Below are 18,135 nucleotides of genomic sequence, written 5' to 3' on the forward strand. Positions count from 1 at the left end.
AAATCAGGTGTGATTGTTTGAATGAGAATGGCTCCCAGTTTCTCCACACTTCCCATCCAGATGTCATCTCTTTCTCTCTCTTTCATTAGTAAAACTGACTTCTAAGGGAGTATAATACAATGTAATATATAAAACAAAAACCAACTCTGTGGAGTTGAATGAAACAAACAAACAAGAGAGACTCAAAAATCAGAGATCCACTAGTTCAGTTATTCAGGAATCCAATAAGAACACTAAGCTGGAAGCCATAATATACATGTAAAGGGCCTGGTGCAGAGCCTGCCTGTGTATGCTGTCTCAGTCTCTGTGAGTTCAGATGAACTTCTCTCGTGTTGAGTTAGAAGGATTTTCCTGACGTCCTCCATGCCCCTTGGCTCTTATACTCTTTCGACCTCATTTTCCTCAGGGTTCCTGAGGGGAGGGATTTGCTAGGAATACCCCATTTAGGGCTCTCATCTCTGCATAATGTTCAGCTGGCGAGTCCTTAAAATTTGTCCCCTTCTGCTGCAGGAAGAAGTTCCTCTGTGATAGCTGAGCAAGGCACTGAGCTATGAGTCTAGCATTAGGAGTAATTTTTATCAGTACAATTTGTTTTAGTTTTAGTACAGTTTCAGTTTTGCCCTAGGTCCCTGGACTATCTAGTGTCAGGCTCTTGGTCACCCTAGCAGTATTGAATATGAGTTCCATCTCCTGGAGTGGGCCTTAAGTCAAATCAGGTGTGATAGTTTGAATGAGAATGGCTCCCACAGACTCATATTTGAATGCATGGTCAGCAGGGAGTGGTATTATTTGAAAGAATTAAGAAGTACGGCCTTATTAGAGGAAGAACACCACTGTGGGTAGGCTTTGGGGCTTCAGAAGCCCACACTGGGTCCAGTGGCTTTCTTCCTGCTGTCTGCTGAGTCAGTGTAGAACTCTGAAGATAGTTTTTCAGCACCATTCTGCCTGCAGGCTTCCTTCCCACTCTGCTGACAAATGCACTAAGCCTCTGACACTGTAAGCAAGCCCAACCAAAAGATTCCTCTAAGAGTTGCCATTGCCATAGTGTCTCTCCACAACAACAAACACAGACTGTGACAGTCGGTTACTCACACAAGCACTGTGCCACCATTGCACTAGCATATCTTACAGGTAGGGCACCATTGTCATTCTAAGGGTTTGCAACAGGGTTGATTTTTGTTTCTTTTTTGGTAGTGAACAGAGTATCTTCCTCTGTCAAAGATGCTAGAATGTATGAGTGAAGGTTCTAGGTAGGCACCAGCTCAACTTCTCCATGCTGGATGAATTGTATAGATGACGTCTTCAGCAATAAAGGCTTAACCATCAATTTGTAGAGAGCAACCTATAGTCTTGGCAGCAGACTGGATTGTTTGGGGGTTCCCATGGGACGCATTTGGCCAACAACTCAATTAGCTGTAACCCAGTCCTGTATCCAGAAGCTTCGTTTGGTGACAAGAGATGGCCAGTTGGGACTCTTGTCTCCCCTATTATTTGGTGATTTCCGTTAGATCACCTTTGTATAAGTATATATTTTAGGAAGGTTCTCCTCTACTCAGTAAACATACTACCTCTCAAATGCACCTTAATTTCAGCTGTCTCTAAAGTTCTCTCCCTCATACCCCTTCTCCCCTACCCGCTCCGGCACATACATCTATAGCTATGTATTCTATTCTCCTTTCTAATGAGAGCTATCTTCCCCTTAGTCCCGTGGGACTGTGAAAGCTAGGAGTGGTCCCCGGTTGAGCTAAGGAGACCCTGAAGGGACAGTAGGAGCTTTGCCTGCTCCCAGGTACCAGGACCCTGTCACTAGCTGTAGACACACACACACACACACACACACACACACACACACACACACACGAGATTTGTGACCATTAGCCAATAAGGCAACGCCCCCAAGCCCCTCTACATGTAGAGGACGCGTGACCTGTGCTCTAGGTAGGCTCAAAGACAGATCTTCATTATAATGAGGTACCTAAAGGCCTGGAGGCCTAGCCAATCACCTTTCCTTCAGACACTCCTCTCTGCAAAAGGTGTTTAAGCTTGGGCCCACCCTGAGAAGTGGGGTATGGCTTTACACATCCACTTTCCACCATGATAATAAATGCCTTAAAACCATGGACTGCCTCTTCTCATTGGAGTCCTCCGTGGGGAGCAGTGGAGAAGGCCTTTGCCTACAGAGCCTCTAGTCGCCCACAGAAAGCTCCTCTGCACTCTCAGCCAGGACCACCACTGAGCCCACGCCTTAAACTAAGGACAACACTGGGACTTGCTGGAGCCCTCCTTCCCCTCTCCCCCACTCGGCCCCAGGCTAGATCCAGTGCAAAGGCTCCCACTCAGTTCTCAGCTCTTCCAAGGCTCCCAGCAGCAGGCCCGGGAACCCCTGTGCCAGCTCCAACTGTCCTGTGTCTCAGACTTAGACTGTGCTTCCCTACCTCTGGAACGATGTCACAGGGCTTCTCTACAGCCCTACACCCACCCTGTGACAGCGTTGGGTAAGCTCGATCAAAACTTCCCGCATCCCACCTCCCTGAGTGGCCGTGCCCTGTGGCAGAGCAGACTCGGGACCCATAACCCTACTTAGCTCCTTACTCTACATCTAGTTTCTTGGGTCTACAGCTTGCAGCTTGTCATCACTGACTCAATAGATAATACCCACATCTGAGTGAGTACATAGCATATTTGTCTTTCTGAGTCTGCGATACCACACTGAGGATGATTTTTTCCCTAGTTCTATTTACCTGAGAATTTACAATTATTCTGTTGTGTAAAGGCATCACATTTTTTTAAAATCCATTCTTCTGTTGAGAAGCATCTAAGTTCTATTTTATTTCTGTCTATTATGGCTATAGCAACAGTGAACATGGCCAAGTGTGTGTGTGGCAGGATGAAATGTCCTTTGGGTATATGCCCAAGAGTTGTATAGCTGGGTCTAAGGCACATTGAGTGCCATCTTCCTAAGAAACCACCACACTGATTTCCACTTGCGCTCCCACTAGCAATGGAGTGTCCCTTATGCCATGTCCTCACCAGATGAGCTGTTCTACTGGTCTTAGCCCTTCTGACAGGTATAAGATAGACTCTCAAAGTCATTTTGATTTGCAGTTTCCTGATGGCCAAGGTTGTTGGATATTTCTCAGCCATTTGAGATTCCTGTTTTGAGAATTCTGTTTAGATCTGTACCCCATTTTTTAATGCTTTACATATTTTGGATATTAGTTAACCCACAATGTGATGTGTACCAGTAAAAATCTTTTCCCATTCTGTAGGCTGCCCACTTTGGATGACAGTGTCCTTTGCCATGCAGAAGCTTCTTGGTTCGATGAGGCTCCATTTATTAATTATGTATCTAAGAGCCTATGGTAGTTCATAGGCTGTAGAGAGGCTTTTCCTGTTCCAGTGAATCCAAGGCTATTCTCCACTTCCTCTTCTGTCAGGCTCAGTGAACCTGGTTTTATGTTGAGGTCTTTGATCCATTTAGAGTTGAGTTTTGTGCAGGGTGATAAGTTTGGATATATTTGAATTCTTTTACACGTAGTTCCCAGTTTGTCGAGTGCCATTTGTTGAAGATGTTGGCCTTCCCCAGTGTATCTGGCTTATCTGTCAAAACTCATGTGTCTGTAGACATATGGATTTATGTCCAGATTTTCAATTCTATTTCATTGATTGATATGTCTGGTTTTATGCTGACGTCATGCTGGTTTTGTTACTATAGCTCTGTAGTACAACTTGCAAATGACAAAATAAAAAACAAAAACAAAAACAAAACCCTAGTGGTGCAGCTCAGTAGTGGAGTGCTTACCTAGAAAGAGCAAGACCCTGGGTTCCGTCCCTGGGACCACAAAAGATACTACCAGGGACAAAAATCATTTCATAATGATAAAGGGTCTCTTCAGTAAAAGAACATAATAATCCTAAATGCTCAAATGAGTTCAAACCCCCAGCACCCATGTTAAAAGCTAGGCCTTGCTTCTCACTGTGGGATGCAGAGGGAGGCGTTTGCTTCAGCTTGCTGACTGCCAGCCTAGCCCCAAATTCATTGAAGGATTCTGCATCAAGGGAGTAAGATGGAGAGCAGGACACTCCATGTGTCTCTCTGGGTTCTGCATGTGTCTCATGGGTGCACCTATATACCATACACAGTCATACACACAGAGTATATATAAAGTTACATATAAAATGATATACACCGTATATAAGTACATGAAGCAAAACCTGATAGAACTACAAGGAGAAAATGAGATGCACAGTCTAGAAGTTAGAATCTTTCTCTTAATAATAGATATAAAAACAGTCAAAACCCAGGAGGAATATATAGTTTGGGACATTGCATATGAATTCATTTTTAAAAGCTACACTGAAGAATACTATTAACAAACTTGACACAAGGCGTCTGTGGTATCCTCCACTACCCAACACTATACACATTCTTCTCATTTGCACACAAAGCACTCACCGAGAAACGGACCATAGTTGATGTTACACATTTTAAAGGAACTAAGACCAAGTATTTTCTCCGACCACAGTGAAGTTAAATGAAAGTCATTAATAGAAATATTTTAGTATTTTGAAACTAAAAAAAGAAACCAACTTTAACGGCTTGCTGTGTAGGATGCGGGGAGACAGGCTTTATGGACGTGTCAAGCACTGGAGCCACTGAGCCCAGAAGCAGTGGCGTGCATACCTGCCCGCTGGTCATCTTGGTGGGTGGCTTAACCTCCTCGAAGCTGTTTCACGTGTTTTCTCCTTTACCAATGTTTTATTAGTGTGCAAAATAATGGGTTTGATTATAGCAGTTCATGCACCCTCTGAGCCTCCTCCTCGGTCTAAACAGAGGGAAATAAGGCTTTCAAACAGCATTTGATCTTAACATTTGGAAGGTATTACAACACTTTATTCTGGGAGACATGTTTTCCCAAATGATCTGTGCATTGTCAGGCAGAAATGATTGGTCTGACTCCTGCTCTGGCATCTGAAATTCTAACTGGTTTGAACAGTAGTGGCGAGTAACTGTCAGTTCCGCCATCACAAGGGCATTGCCTCCTGTGGATGACAAAGAACAACAGAATCAGCTACAAAACTTTCACTTAGGAAATAGTGAAAAGATAGTACTTTGTACATCAATATTAGATACATATTGTAAAAAATATACTAATAATGTTTTTCAGTTACAAACACAAAAGGAACTCCAGAAGCAACCTCTAGAGTGTTCTGGAGTCCCCTGGAAGCCTTTAGCAAGGATGGGGGTTGAACCAGGAGAGGACACAGATGAATGAAAAACAAAATTAAAAATTAAAGCCTGGGCATTGTACCCAGGTTTTACTTTGTGTAATTTCTGAGTTTGCATAATATTATGCTATTTTTTTAGAAATCTGTTTCCCCACAATTGCTAAAAATAACTTAGTTATTACATAAAAAGTAATTTGTGCTTTATTTGAACACCATCAGCAAAATGGTTTAATTTGTACAAAACCTGTCTTGCCTTCTAAGTAACTCTGCCTGTTTATATGAAAACATAAGCAGCCACTTGCCTGAATTCATCTCCTCAATGGTTAGTAATAGAGTTAGGTAATTCACTGTGTCATATTCCTCTCATGACAGAGTTGGTAGCCTTGTGCTGTGGCGACACCCGGTTGCAGCTTCCCTCAAGTTTGTGCACACTGGAAGCAAACTGGTACTGGTCGGCTACTCTCTTCCTCTTTCCCAATCCCCATTCATCCTTTCTCTCTTCCTCCTTTTCCTGTAATAGCCCTAAGGTGAGAGGATCCACATGCGGAAACAGGACGGAGCCCTCTGCTCACTCAGGAGCCGGCCACCATCAACCTTTCCTTCCTGCTCCAGCTCTTTAGTCCATCTACAGCCAGGACCCACTGATGTCCTACACAATTGCTTGTCTATGAACAGAATTAAGGAAATTCCTTCCTGAAAAAGCTCTTCCAAAGCCCTTGTCATCTAGTTTGTAGTTTTTCCTGTCCCTCTTACTTTATGTAATTTTACAAGATATATATAGTCTGTCCTAAAACAATCACTGACATCTACCAATCAGCCATACGAGTTTACAAGATAGAGTCTGTCCTAAAACAATCACTGACGTCTACCAATCAGCCATACGGGTTTCTTTTTCAATTTACCACTCGGTACTTAAATGTTTGAGGTGCTGAAGATAGAGTTTAGTGACAGAGCTCGTTCTAGCTCACATGAAGTCCTAGATTCAACCCCCAACCCCAGTGCAAAGATTGGAGAGAGAAGAGTGGGACGGGAAAAGGAGAAGGGGGGCATGAAGAAAGGTAAGGAAGGGAGAAAAGAAAGCACTGGGCAAAAAAGAAATTCGAGTTGCTTTTTAAAACACAGTGAGTCGAAATGTATATAAGAAATACTCAAGTTAATAAAAAAAAAAACAAAAAACAAAACAAAAAAAAAAAACACAGTGAGCAACTTATAAACTAGTAACACTTAAGGTTGTGCCTCGAACTTCTCATGTTTTGGAAAGCGTTTCTTCCTCTCGAGTTGTTGGCTTCTCCATCCCCACCCAGTCTGGCTGAAGTGCAGTAGTCAATGTTTAAAGCACTGGGAGCCGGGATGGAGAAAGCCAAAAGATGCTGAGTTCAGGCTGCATCTGGTAGAGTCCTGGCCAGGGAAAAGGGAGCCAGAATCCAGCCTGCACATGCTTACCAAGCACACACCCTGTGTGGGATATTTTCACCTAAGGAAAGGGATTCCCTGTCAGCCCACATGAAGGAGTCCTGTAGGCTGGTGGTAGACTAGGAAAAAGCTCATGTGAGAAGTTCTGTTTGTTTGTTTGTTTGTTTTTAATTAATGCATTAAGAAACCACTAAGAGTCCCAGGACCCAGTGGGGATGACATTAGCCTAAATACACAACAAAGAGGAGAGAGAACCTATAGAGACCATATCCAATGGATAGGCACTGCCCCTGGTTTGAGGGATGGGACCATCCAACTCAAAAATATCAATCCAGAATGGTTCCTGTCTAAAGGAAATACAGGGACAAAGAGTGGAACAGAGACTGAAGGAAAGGCCAACCAGAGACTGCCCCACCTAGGGATCCCTCCCATCTGCAGACACCAAACCCAGATACTATTGCTGATACCAAGAAGTGCTTGCTGACAGGAGCCTGATAGCTGTCTCCTGAGAGCTTCTACCAGACCTGACTAATACAAATGCAGACACTCACAGCCAACCATCAGACTAAGCACAGGGCCCCCAGTGGAGTTATGGCAAAGACTGAAGGAGCTGAAGGGGTTTGTAACCCTGTAGGAAAAACAATATCAACTAACTGACACCCTCCCCCCCGCAAGCTCCCAAGGACTAAACCACCAACCAAAAAGTACACATAGAGGGACCCATGGCTCCAGCTGCGTTTGTAGCAGAGAATGGCCTTGTCAGGCATCAATGGGAGTAGAGACCCTTGATCTTATGGAGCCTTGAAGTCCCAGTGTAGGGGGAAGCGAGGGAAGTGAGACAGGAGTGGGTGGGTGGGTGGGAGAGCACCCTCATAGAGGCAGGGGGAGTGGGATGGGATAGAGTTTGTAGAGGAGAAACTGTGAAGGGGAGCATTTGAAATGTAAATGAATAAAATATCCAATAAAAAGAGAAACTAAAAGAGAATAAAATAACATATACTTTGTGAAGCATGCTATGTCATACAGAACATGGACTGGAGAACATCCTTTGTCAGGAGAATTAGTATAGTGGAAAGAGAGGCATAATAGAATGGGTTGAAGACTTCTTTTTTTGGGTGTATATGGGAGGGAAATAGCTGGGAAGATGCTGTGCTGTGTCCAGACATAGGGAAAGTGAGGAAGAAGTAGTCCTTAGGGCCACTGTCAAGACTCCTACACCATGAAGTCTACTTGGAGTTGTCCACCTAGAGGCAGGCGGTAATGAGCATCTGATCTTCAGCAAGTGCTGACCCCTCAAGGTCACTAATAACCTTTCCCCAAACAATGTAGACATTTGTTTTCAGAGAGTCAAATATCTCTTGTTGTGTCTACATTTTACCAGTTCTGTCCTCTGGGCAGTAAATACTACTGATCCTGGGTCTGGTCTCTTAACTCACATGATTATCTAAAGGGCTTCCTGTAAAGTTTGTTAACAAACTTTCTATGTCCTGGTATCTCAGTTCAGGGATCCCACTAGAAATTCAGGTTGCCCTCATTCCTCCTTCAAATGACCAGAATCACAGAAACAGTAAGGGTCAACAGTCTCTTCCCAGTTTACCTGGCATCCACCACACACCCCAGAGAATTTGTCAGTTTGGCATGGCAGTGTCGACCTGGAGCTGACCCATGCTGGGATTTCATCTCTGATCCCAGAAGATGAAGTCTGTGAGTGAGTGACTCCGTTCCTCACAGGTTTCTTGTCTCCTGCTCTAGTAGGCAGAGCCAAAGCCAGTAGTTAAACCCACATGGAGGGAGATGTTGGCTGAACCACAGGAGAAACTGCTTAATGCTTAGAGATGGAAACGCCTGCTGGGGAAGGAGTAAGTATGGTTTCGTGAGGTTGAGGTACCGTGGGACCTCCTTCCATGTCAGTTCTCGGGCAGAGACTGGGGCTTGAACGTGGAATCAGTCTCCATGGGCTGTTGGGTTCTTGCCCATCCGACAGCCTTACAAGGACGCTTGGCCTCATTTAATCCTCATAAAGGCCCCCAAAGGAACTGGTTATAACCCCACCAGGAGAGCTTATGGTCACAAGCTGAAGGTCACACCGCCAGCAAGTGTCAGGTCCATCTCAGACTAAAGTCCTTATTGTTTTTTCCACAGTTCCTGAGGCGTGAGAGACTGAACCAGGGATTTCTAAAGTCCCTTCCAGCCCCGGGATTCCATCGGAATCTTCATGTGCATGGATGACTCTTTTCCACTCACTCTAGTCTCATTCACATTAACATGTCAGCCTAGGGCTCCACACTGCGCTGTCACCGGCCATGTGACAGAGCCACTCGACACTCCAGCTTCTGTTCTGTCGTCAGCGGAGCACAGTCTAACCTCAGTGTGGGGTAGACGGTGTTCGTTAAGGTTTTGGTTTTTATTTTGTTTTGTTTTTCAGGGCCCCTGATGAGGACTGAGTTAGCAGTGTAAATGAGTAAGCTTTTGGTTGTTTTAAGTATAAATGACTCAGCTTTAGTTCTAAAAACTGTCCTCTCTACTGAGTTTCTATTTTAGTTAATAGAATATTTGACCCAAGGTCAACTTGAAGGAGATAACTTCTAAGTTAACATTTTTAATACTAAAAATTGTAAAGTACTTTAATTAAAAACTTTATATTTGGCTATTGTGTTTTAAAAAAAGTAGTCCGAGAATTCATTGAATGTACTTATTTCAAGGTAAAATGGCTTTGCATGTTTTAACATGCTGTTTTCCAGATTGAAGCTGAGCTCAGCAAGGAAAGAGCCCGGCATCGCATTGAGTTCCAGGACCAAGCTCTTCTCTTTAAGGAGGAAGCTAAACTGGAACTTGACATTGAAAAAGAAAAGCACCAGGAAATAATCCGGAAGTATCAGAAAGAACAAGAGGGCCTGCAGAGCAAGGTTGGTCAGCACCGCTGGTGGCTGGTGCCGTGCTCCGTGCCACACGCCGTGCCACACGCCGTGCCACACGCCGCATGCTCCCCGCGGGCATGTGTTCCTTTCCGCACAGACACATTCTGTTCTCCAGAAAGGGTGCTGGAGATAAATCACAGACATCCACAGCCAGGCTCTGTATGCGTTCGTTTTCTACTGACACCAACTTACCTCTAAAACTGACTGCCCTGCATGACACATAACTAGCATGGCTACATAATCCAATATCAAAAGATAACAGTATTCTACACAATTAAAATTTTTCTTCTTAACTGGAGATATTTTAATTCTAACTAATTTTAAGCATCTTTGGATGAGGAAAAATACTATAGAATGCTGTAAGAAGCAGAGAGTCTGTTGAAGTAACCCTGTTTGGTTGCTTGGTTGTTGGTTTTACTGAAGGACGTCTTCCTGCCTCAGCTTCCCAAGGGTTGGTGTTACAGATGTGTACCACCAAGCTAGGCAAGTTATTCCTGCCCTTATATAACTTAAGTGTAAAGAGGGAGGACAGGATGGAAGGAAGGGAGGGAGAGAGACGGAGGCCAAGGGAATGAATCAAAATTCAGTGTGAAACATACTTTGAAAAAAACTCATTAAGAATCCATGTTGTGGCTACTAGATGACTCAGCAGGTGAGGGTGCTTGCCACTATAAAGACATGAAACCAACCCCGTGGTGCAAGTAGGGAACTAATTTCTACATGATAGTCTCTGAGCTCTCCATGTACACCATGGCATCATGTACCTGTGTACACAGACATACAAACACCCACACATACACACAGAGATGGGGGAAGGTCACTAAAGAGGGAGTTCTGCATTAAGAGCATTTATTCTTCAGAGAACTGAGGTTCAAATTCAAGCACCTACACAATGGCTCACAACCTCCTACAACTCCAGGTCCATAGTTCTGACAGTAGGCATGCACATGGTACACATAATAATAATAATAATAATAATAATAATAATAATAATAATAATAATAAAGCATCCAACAGCCTAAGGGCCTCTGTTTCTGTGTGAAGATGGAGAGTTTGGCCACTCCAGCGTCCACGATGACCAATGAGGACCAGCCACGAGAGTCCAGGATACAAGCAGTTAGTACCTGGCCCAGCCAGGAGGCTCTCTCTGTAGGTGCTTCTGTCGGGAAATTCTTGATGATGTCATCTTTGAATTTGTGAAAATTTTAGGTGAAATCCCATTGAAACAATGACGTGTGTGCTGGGAACTTGGTGTCTCTGCTCTCCTGATGGTCCAGTCTGTCTGGGACAGATCCTGACTTCTTCCTGCAGAGCTCCTGGCACCAAAGGCTCCCCAGAGTGGCCATTTCCTTTCTCCCTTCAGCTCATGACTATAGTTGCCCTGAATAGTTTGGAACTTCATGGACAGTGAAATGCAAACAAAATAATGCCAATTACTTATGAAAGTAAGTGGCTGTGTGAGGCTCCTGTCACAAGGACAGCTTGCTCTGTGTCTTTGTCAGTTCTGCTCTGGGAGGAGGGAAACCATTGTTCAGACCCGTGACCCTCTCTTCCTTCTTCTGGATTAGTTGAAAATAGTAGAATATTAATTTCTGAAATGACTCATGGTGGTGGACATATTTCTTCCCAAAGTTGTTCCTTATGTAAATTTAACATTTGAAACAAATTTTAGATGCATACTGTTTGTAAGCAGTGGTCCAAAGAGCTCTGGGAATTCTCATTGTGGCATTTCCAGATTTCCATGGCTCGTTTCCTGTTAGAGTGTAAGCAGGGGATCTCAGATGAGCTTCTGCAAGCCTGCTCTGCTGTTGTTTGCCTGCTGATGTTTAACTTGTTTTTCTTTTTGGTTTTTGGAACAATAACTCATACTGGTTTGGCACTCTGCATGAAAACATGGCTGACTGTAGTCCCATAGTGGTTTTCTTGCCTTGGTTGAAATTTCAGGCATGAGCCGCCACACTTAACTTTTTGGTTTTTTTTTTAAAGATTTACTTATCATGTATGTATACAATGTTCCGCCTACATGTATGCCTGCACACCAGAAAGGGGCACTAGACCTCATTATAGATGGTTGTGAGCCACCATGTGGTTGCTGAGAATTGAACTCGGGACCTCTGGAAAAGCAGTCAATGCTCTTAACCTCTGAGCCATCTCTCAGCTCAATTTTTTGTTTTCTGAGGAGAAAGAAAAGTCTTTTCTGTTCTGAAGGGATGCTTTGGGCTGAAGGTTCCCTGAATTATTGTCTCATGTTCTTGCGTAAGGTGAGAGACGACACATTTGTGCTGTGCCATGTCCTGGTATTCTCTAGAACTTCAATACTGTCACCACAGTGGCCAATTGTCTTTCAGTTCAGTGCACTCACATTTAATCTTACTTTTTCTGTCATACTGGTTGCTCAGCCAGCCCTGGCTTTCCAGAGCCTACTATACATGTCTCTTCCCAGCTAAGTTACCAGTCGTGACAGATTAGGGATAGTGGCAAGGGGATTTCACCATTAAAATTAGATTCAAAGTTGACCTGAGAGAGATGGGGATATTCTTAAACATTTACTGGCACCTCCCTGTTATTACATGTAGAACAGTGCAGAGTGTCTGTGATCACAGATGTGGGAGAGTGCAGCTCTAGAAGGCTGAGCTAGTGTCTGGGGTACATCTATCCACATATAAGAAAGAAAAAATATGTCCCGGGTGAAGCTGGTGTTCTGATGTGAGCGGAGCACAACCGTGGTGTTCTCTCGTGTCTCCAAAAACCAGTCAGGCACCTGGAGGTCCCAGAGCCCAGCCAAGCCCTCTCCCATCTGTTTGTGGAAACTTGAGTTACTTTTGGCAGCTAGATTCAGTCACAGAGATTTAAATATTCCGTAGGATGCCCGAGTAGTTATTAGGATACCATTTTAGGAAAAAAATAAATAAAAGTCTGTGTTGACTTAAAAAAAAATCTGAAGGCCTATACATGTCATGGGATGAAAGCACACTTGTTTATTAGAAGAAACTTAACAACAGCAGGAGCTCTATGGTTCCCTAGAAACATTGTCTATATACTGACATGAGATTTATCTTACAGATAGCTGACCTAATCGCAGATGCTACAAAAGACCTGAGGCTGGAAGTGGCCTCTCTCCAAGAAAAACTCCATGAGTCCCATGCGCGGTACACAGAAGAGTCTGAGTCAAAGAAAAAAGAAATTGAAGACCTGAAAAATCTGGTTGCAGAATTGGAGTGTCGTTTGAAGGAGGAAACTGGCCATGATGATTCAGTTTCCAAAGAGTTGAAGAAGGAAATGAAACAGAAGTCAGATGAGCTGGAAAGAGTAAGGCTGGCCCAGACACAGCTGCTGCAGCAGTTCAGCCAGTCACAGGAAGAGGTAGGAAGCAGATACCCACTAGTGAGGAGCATGGCCAGCTAAGAAGCAGACAGACAGACACAAATGTGACAGGCAGTTGGAGGTCAAGGAGAGAGCCACAGCCTGGCTACCAGGCATCCTTAGCTTCTGTAGGTCAGTTCTCTTAAAGTACAATGTATTCTTTGAGAATCTCATACATACATACATACATACATACATACATACATACATACATACATACCATATATCTGTCTCTGTTGGTCATATTCATACACACACGCCACTTCCCTTCTCTGGATTTATGAATACCCTTCATGTCCTCTTCCCAACCTGGTGTTTGGTGTTTTGTTCTTTACTAACAGTCTGGTTAATGCTGCATATATATGGGCCTGGGGCCACACCCCTAAAGAAAACCTGTCTTTTGCCTAGCAGCCATCAATTGTCAGCACTGCTTCTTGGCTAGAGGTGGGAGGCTCACTCCCCCTCTCCTATGCTGGACCTTGGCTGGCCTGATCCTGTATAGCTCCTGATAGGCAGCTTCAGCCTCTATAGAGTTCGAAAGTACAAGGGTCTTGTTGTGTACTGGAGAAAACCCAACCCTATTTCTTAGACTTTTTCTGTTCCTTCTTCCACCAAGTTCCGTGAACCATGGGGGCACTGGTGTAATATTGATGCTCCATTTTTGGCTGAGCCCTTTCGAGGAACCAGTTCTGTGCAGCAAATAATCACTTAAAAGCTCCACACTTAGGAATGTTACAGATTAGGTCTTACTTGCTTTAATAGTAAATATTTGCCAAAAGAATTTCCAGAGCACATGTTACTAACATTTAAAAAATTATGGACAACATAAAGATAATTTGAGTTTCATGTTTTACAACCCTGTCAACCTGAACTTGTAAGTCTTCTGTCTTACATATGCACAATTATTTCAGTAGTGTTTTCTTGGACTGAAGTAGGCTTATTTTTATTGAGAAAGTTTTATCTCTGGCATATTTATGATGAATTGCTAAACATTTTAGAAATAGTGTTAACAATTAACACTATTTATTTAACACTATTTAATTAACAATTAACACTGTCGGGTGAAAGGAGAGAAAGGCCAAGTCACTGGACCAGCAAGTCTGAAGCCAAAAGAATGGCAGTGTAGAAAAATAAGAAGTGACACAGCCAGAGGACAAGTAGAAAATGAACAAAATCAAGTTTTTATGAAATGCAAATTATCATATATGTGGGTACTGAGCACTATGCTAGCTAAATAGTGGTATAATTATGGAAAAATGGTAACTACCTTCTGGGAAATATTAAAGAAATTACCTACACATAAATTAATCACTTGAAAAACCTAGACTGAAGGGTAGAGACACCCTACATTACAAGCCTATAATTTATCACTACTTGATAAATTACCCTCAAGACAGTAACTTCAAACAATAAGAGTTCGTCGTCTCATTTCTTTGTTGAAAGATTTATTTACTTATATTTATGTGTTCATATGTGTCTGTGTGAGTATATGTCTGTAGGTGCTGGTGCACACAACTGTTCGCCAGTGGAGGTCACAAGAGGGTGTCAGGTGTCCTTTTCTGTCACTCTTAGCCTATTTTAAGCAGAATGTCTTCCCGAACCTGGGGTGGTCAGGGAGCTGTCCTCGGCTAAGCCAACCAGCTCCCACCATCCTCCTATCTCTACCACCCATGGAGATGGAATTACAGGTGTGTGCAAGACATCCAGCTTGTTGCATGGGTGATAAGGTACAAACGCAAGCCCTCATGATTGTACAGAAAACATGCTGAACCACTGAGACATCTCATTTCTGTGGAAAAGGAGGCTGTTATGCTTTAGCTGGCTGACCGTGGTTGATGTCTCTTATGAGGTTGGTGTGAGGGTGTCCAAGAGGCAATGGTCTCAGCTAGAGGCTCAGCAGTGATAGGCTGGGCTTCTAGCTAACTAGGATGAGCAAAGTTATATTAACAGGTTGATATTCTCATGGACTATTAATAGAGAACCTGTGGCTGTTGGCTGTAACATCCTTCAATTCCGCGCCACTCGGGTCTCTCCAAAAATGAGCTCACATTGTCTGCTGGCTTCCCTCGGAACCAGTAGAGAAAGCATGCCAAGGCAAAAGCCACAGTCCTTAGGTAACCCAGAAGTGATGGCTCATGGCTTTCTTTGTATTCTATTCATTACAAATGAGCCAGTAAATCCAGCCCACGTGCATGATATGTAAGTACCCGAGATGTGACCATCAGAAATGTGATCCTAGGCCATCAAAAGCTTCTGTATGTGTTACTTTTGCTGTGATTTGTTATCCGTTGCTGTAGTTAAACACCATGATCACAGCAATAGAAGAATAAATTTAGTTGACCTTACACTTCCAGAGGGCTAGTGCTTTTGGTGCTTGGAACAAGGGCATGGAGATGGTGTGGTAGAAACATCAGCAACCTCGAGTTTTTCTACCTGTCTACATTGTTCCCAGAAATAACAACTCTGTCTTTTTATATATAAAAAGATGTTTAAGCCAATAACTTTGGTTCTGTTCCCTGACTTACTCATATCTTAATTACCCTTTTCTTTTTCATTTAAGTCCTGCCACATGGCTGGTTACCTGGTCCTCAGTTTCATATGATAGTCTTTTTCTGTGTCTGAGGTGAATCTCCATTCTGACTCAAACCCAGAATCTCCCCTCTCTGTGCTGGATAGCTGACCTTCTAATCCTGCCTCAGCTCATTGGCCAATCAGCCCTTTATTGACAACCTTTGATTCAGTACAAGAGATTATCTCTATAAGATAGACTGCTGAAGCAGCAGATCTTGATCCACAAGCAAGAGGTAGAAAGAGACATTGGGAATGACACAAGTCCTTTGAAACCTCACAGCCTGCCTCCAGTGACACATCTTCTCCAAGGCCACACCTCCTAATCCTTCTCAAGTATTTCCACCAACTAGAAATCAAGTATTCAAACATGGGTCTACACTACATCTTCTGACCACACCCTCTGGAGGTGATGTTAGCAAAACCAAAAAATGAAGGGTGGATTTCTTTACAGATAAGAGAGCTAAGGAGAGCTCATCTCATATGGTTCCTGGTTGGGAAAGGTATTAAGACAGATTTCATTTTTAAAAATATGGACTTCTGGACCTGGAGAAGTCCATGGCTCAACCTAGAAGCCAAGGTTGTTCTTCACAACTGCCTGTAACTCCAGTTCCAGGGGATCTGATGCTTCTTCTGACCTCTAAGGACTCCTACATACATGTAGTGCACAGACATACACTAAAAACAAAATAAAATATGAATTTCTAAAACATAAAAATATATTAGGATAGTATAAAAATAGTCATGGCTGATTTCTAGAGGGGAGAAACTATTATTCATAAAATAAAGCTAATGAAAGAATTCAACAGGACAGTTTCTTTTCATGGAAGAGACAAGTAGACTAGGCTTTCCATCAGAGGTGACCAAAATATCACCTCAAATTAAGTAATGAGACCTGAAATATAAGTAAATATCTAAGGCTATTTCTCTGGGTAAACATGCCAAAGTACAGCATATGCTTACAAGGCAGGAAATGAGCCGGTGACAGTAGTGCAGTTTCTCAACAGGAAGAATGTGAGCTGTAAAGAAAGTCCTAGCGAATCAAAGGCTCTATGTGTTTTTCATCATGCTCTTCAGACACTTTAAGTTCCTTGGATTCTGGAGAATTAAAAGCTATAGTTACTTGGAAAAAAAATCCCATTAGAATAAAGATAAGTAAATGCTCTCCTAAGGAGGCTAATGAAGGTCAGGGAGTCCTGTGCTCTCTCAGGAGGCCAGAGTGTGAGTGGAATTTGTTCTCAACTGTAGGAAAGGATTAGAAGGAAGCTGGAGCCTCTGACAGGCAAACTGGGCCATCCTCCCGGTAGTAGTTTGAGAAGTGACTTGGTATCATAAGGCAGGACAGTAAGAAGGAGAAGAAGTAACTCACAAGACAGGGTTGGAAAACAAAAATACCGGAAATGCAAATTTAAACAAGACTCCAGAAAGTTCTTTTTTTTTCCAGCGATTTTTTTTTAATTTATTTAATACTTAATAATTATTCTTTGGTTTCCGGGCAAACATCCCCCTCCCCCCTCCCCTTCCTTATGGGTGTTCCCCTCCCAGCCCTCCCCCCATTGCCGCCCTCCCCCCAACAGTCTACTTCACTGGGGGTTCAGTCTTAGCAGGACCCAGGGCTTCCCCTTCCACTGGTGCTCTTACTAGGATATTCATTGCTACCTATGGGGTCAGAGTCCAGGGTCAGTCCATGTATAGTCTTTAGGTAGTGGCTTAGTCCCTGGAAGCTCTGGTTGCTTGGCATTGTTGTACATATGGGGTCTCGAGCCCCTTCAAGCTCTTCCAGTTCTTTCTCTGATTCCTTCAATAGGGGACCTATTCTCAGTTCAGTGGTTTACTGCTGGCATTCGCCTCTGTATTTGCTGTATTCTGGCTGTGTCTCTCAGGAGCGATCTACATCCGGCTCCTGTCGGTCTGCACTTCTTTGCTTCATCCATCTTGTCTAATTGGGTGGCTGTATATGTATGGGCCAAATGTGGGGCAGGCTCTGAATGGGTGTTCCTTCAGTCTCTGTTTTAATCTTTGCCTCTCCCTTCCCTGCCAAGGGTATTCTTATTCCCCTTTTAGAGAAGGAGTGAAGCATTCACATTTTGATCATCCGTCTTGAGTTTCATTTGTTCTAGGCATCTAGGGTAATTCAAGCATTTGGGCTAATAGCCACTTATCAGTGAGTGCATACCATGTATGTCTTTCTGTGATTGGGTTAGTTCACTCAGGATGATATTTTCCAGTACCAACCATTTGCCTACGAATTTCATAAACTCGTTTTTGATAGCTGAGTAATATTCCATTGTGTAGATGTACCACATTTTCTGTATCCATTCCTCTGTTGAAGGGCATCTGGGTTCTTTCCAGCTTCTGGCTATTATAAATAAGGCTGCGATGAACATAGTGGAGCATGTGTCTTTTTTAAATGTTGGGGCATCTTTTGGGTATATGCCCAAGAGAGGTATAGCTGGATCCTCAGGCAGTTCAATGTCCAATTTTCTGAGGAACCTCCAGACTGATTTCCAGAATGGTTGTACCAGTCTGCAATCCCACCAACAATGGAGGAGTGTTCCTCTTTCTCTGCATCCTCGCCAGCATCTGCTGTCACCTGAGTTTTTGATCTTAGCCATTCTCACTGGTGTGAGGTGAAATCTCAGGG

The 18,135-nt window shown here is 43.3% G+C and overlaps 1 protein-coding gene across 9 annotated transcripts in view; it reads left to right on the forward strand.

Annotated features, from left to right (window-relative positions):
* Lekr1 (leucine, glutamate and lysine rich 1) overlaps window positions 1-18,135 on the forward strand; it is a 176,721-nt gene that overhangs the window by 141,416 nt on the left and 17,170 nt on the right. For 7 of the 9 annotated variants that reach the window (XM_087626828.1, XM_087626818.1, XM_087626812.1 and 4 more), the window contains 2 exon segments: window positions 9,384-9,548; window positions 12,624-12,923. In XM_087626828.1, coding sequence (XP_087482954.1) covers window positions 9,384-9,548; window positions 12,624-12,923 — 465 coding nt within the window. 9 annotated transcript variants of the gene reach the window in all.

The sequence above is a fragment of the Rattus norvegicus genome, chromosome 2 (assembly GCF_021556685.1).
Source record: "Rattus norvegicus strain SHRSP/BbbUtx chromosome 2, alternate assembly SHRSP_T2T, whole genome shotgun sequence".
Lineage (NCBI taxonomy): Eukaryota > Metazoa > Chordata > Mammalia > Rodentia > Muridae > Rattus > Rattus norvegicus.